General features: G+C 50.2%; 1 protein-coding gene across 1 annotated transcript in view; it reads right to left on the reverse strand.

Moving 5' to 3' along the window:
• NECAP1 (NECAP endocytosis associated 1) overlaps positions 1 to 90 on the reverse strand; it is an 11,495-nt gene extending 11,405 nt beyond the window's left edge. Inside the window, exon 1 of the mRNA XM_006764753.2 lies at positions 7 to 90. Within this exon, the coding sequence (XP_006764816.1) occupies positions 7 to 60 (54 nt within the window). The 5' untranslated portion in view covers positions 61 to 90. The remainder of the gene's footprint in view (positions 1 to 6) is intronic.
• Between the last annotated feature and the right edge of the window lie 1,696 nt (positions 91 to 1,786).

Here is a 1,786-nt window from a genome sequence, read left to right on the forward strand (position 1 = left end):
GTAGACGCTGACATCGGGCTTCACACACAGCACGGACTCGTACTCCACCTCCGCCGCCATCTTGGCTCTGCTCTCCGCCGCCGCTGGGGGCGGGGAGTAGAGATGGGGGCGGGGTAGGGGCGGGGACTGGCGCTACGCGATCACTTCCGCTTACGTCACTTCCGCTCCAGCGTACCTTGCTTCCGGAGGTTAACCTCTGGTGGCGCGGGTTGGGAAGCCCTATGGAGACTTGGAAACGGTGAAGCTGCGTGGCTCACCGTCTTAGGGAACAGCAAAGATGCCCTCCTGTTGCCTCCCCTACGTGAGTGACTCACGTTTAGGGGCTCAGTCGGCGAGGGAAGGCGCCATCTTGCTTCCGGCCGGTACCCGCGATGCTTAGGAAGGACGAGGAACCGGCTTGTGTTTTTCTTCCAAGAGTCACTTCTTGACCGTAGTTTCCTGGCAGAAATCCGCCCGTCGATAATCCCCAACCGACCGAACATTGCATGATCCAGTCCTGGCTACGCGACCACTTCCGCTTACGCCACTTCCGCTCCAGTGTACCTCGGTTCCGGAGGTTAACCTGTGGTGGCGCGGGTTGGGAAACCCTATGGAGACCTGGAGACGGTGAAGCTGCGCGGCTCACCGTCTTAGGTAACAGCAAAGATGCCCTCCTGCTGCCTCCCCTAAGTGCGTGACTCACGTTTAGGGGCTCAGTCGGTGAGGGAAGGCGCCATCTTGCTTCCGGCCGGTACCCGCGGTGCTTGGGAAGGACGAGGACCTGCTTGTTTTTCTTCCAAGAGTCACTTCTTGACCGTAGTTTCCTGGCAGAAATCCGCCCGTCGATAATCCCCAACCGACAGAACATTGCATGATCCAGTCCTGGATGTGGTGGATTTTAACCCGTCGGAATCTAAACGTTAAAAATGCCCAGCCTGATTAATTACAAATAGCCCCCCCCCCCTTTTTTTTTCTGTCTTATTCTCCACAACAGAATCTGTTGAAATAGTATGCCATACTTTCAGCTGTGCGTTCTCGTTATCTTCTTGGGAAATGTGACCCTGTTAAACTTTTAACGTGGGATCAACCCAACCCCTGACACATTCAGGAAGCATAATGAACTATTTAGTGGCTGCTATTGGTCCCCAGTTCTGTTATAATGATAAAAAGCCTACTGAATCTCTCTGTGAATATGTTCCTATAGACTCCAAGTGTAAACTTGCCACGACAGTATCACTTAAAGTGACTGAATTAGCACACAGCAAATGGCGAAACCAATTAATCTGTCTCTAACTTATCTAGTGTCAATGTAAGGAACATTCAAACCTGTGAAGAGTTTTTGTGAGTTTATTTGAGCCAAACTGTCCACAATGGACAGTGGAGCAGGATCTCAATGAATGGCAGTTTTGCATCTTGTTTTATACATTACAATTAAAAGAGAAGATGTGAGTTAGGTGAAATCCATTGGTGATAAATTAGGGAGGCAGGAGGACAGGAGGGGGAACCTCTGGGAGCGGATAAAGAGTAAAATGATAAACGTATACTTCTTCTATTTAGGTGGGTGCAGGATAATTAACACTCAACAATAACAGTGTGGGGATTTGTGGTCTCCCCAGAGCAGTGCCTGTGCTTTGAGGGGTCCGGAAAAAGGAAAATTACTTTGACATTCCAGCCATATATTATTGTAGACTCAACGAGATAATAGTCTCAGTGAAGGTAAAGATTGACCTTTGGCCAGCACCGGTTTGGGTCAGTGGATAGAGCGTCAGCCTGCAGAATGAAAGGTGCCAGAATGGATTCCAGTCAA

Source organism: Myotis davidii, unplaced genomic scaffold (genome assembly GCF_000327345.1).
Source record: "Myotis davidii unplaced genomic scaffold, ASM32734v1 scaffold1721, whole genome shotgun sequence".
Classification (NCBI taxonomy): domain Eukaryota; kingdom Metazoa; phylum Chordata; class Mammalia; order Chiroptera; family Vespertilionidae; genus Myotis; species Myotis davidii.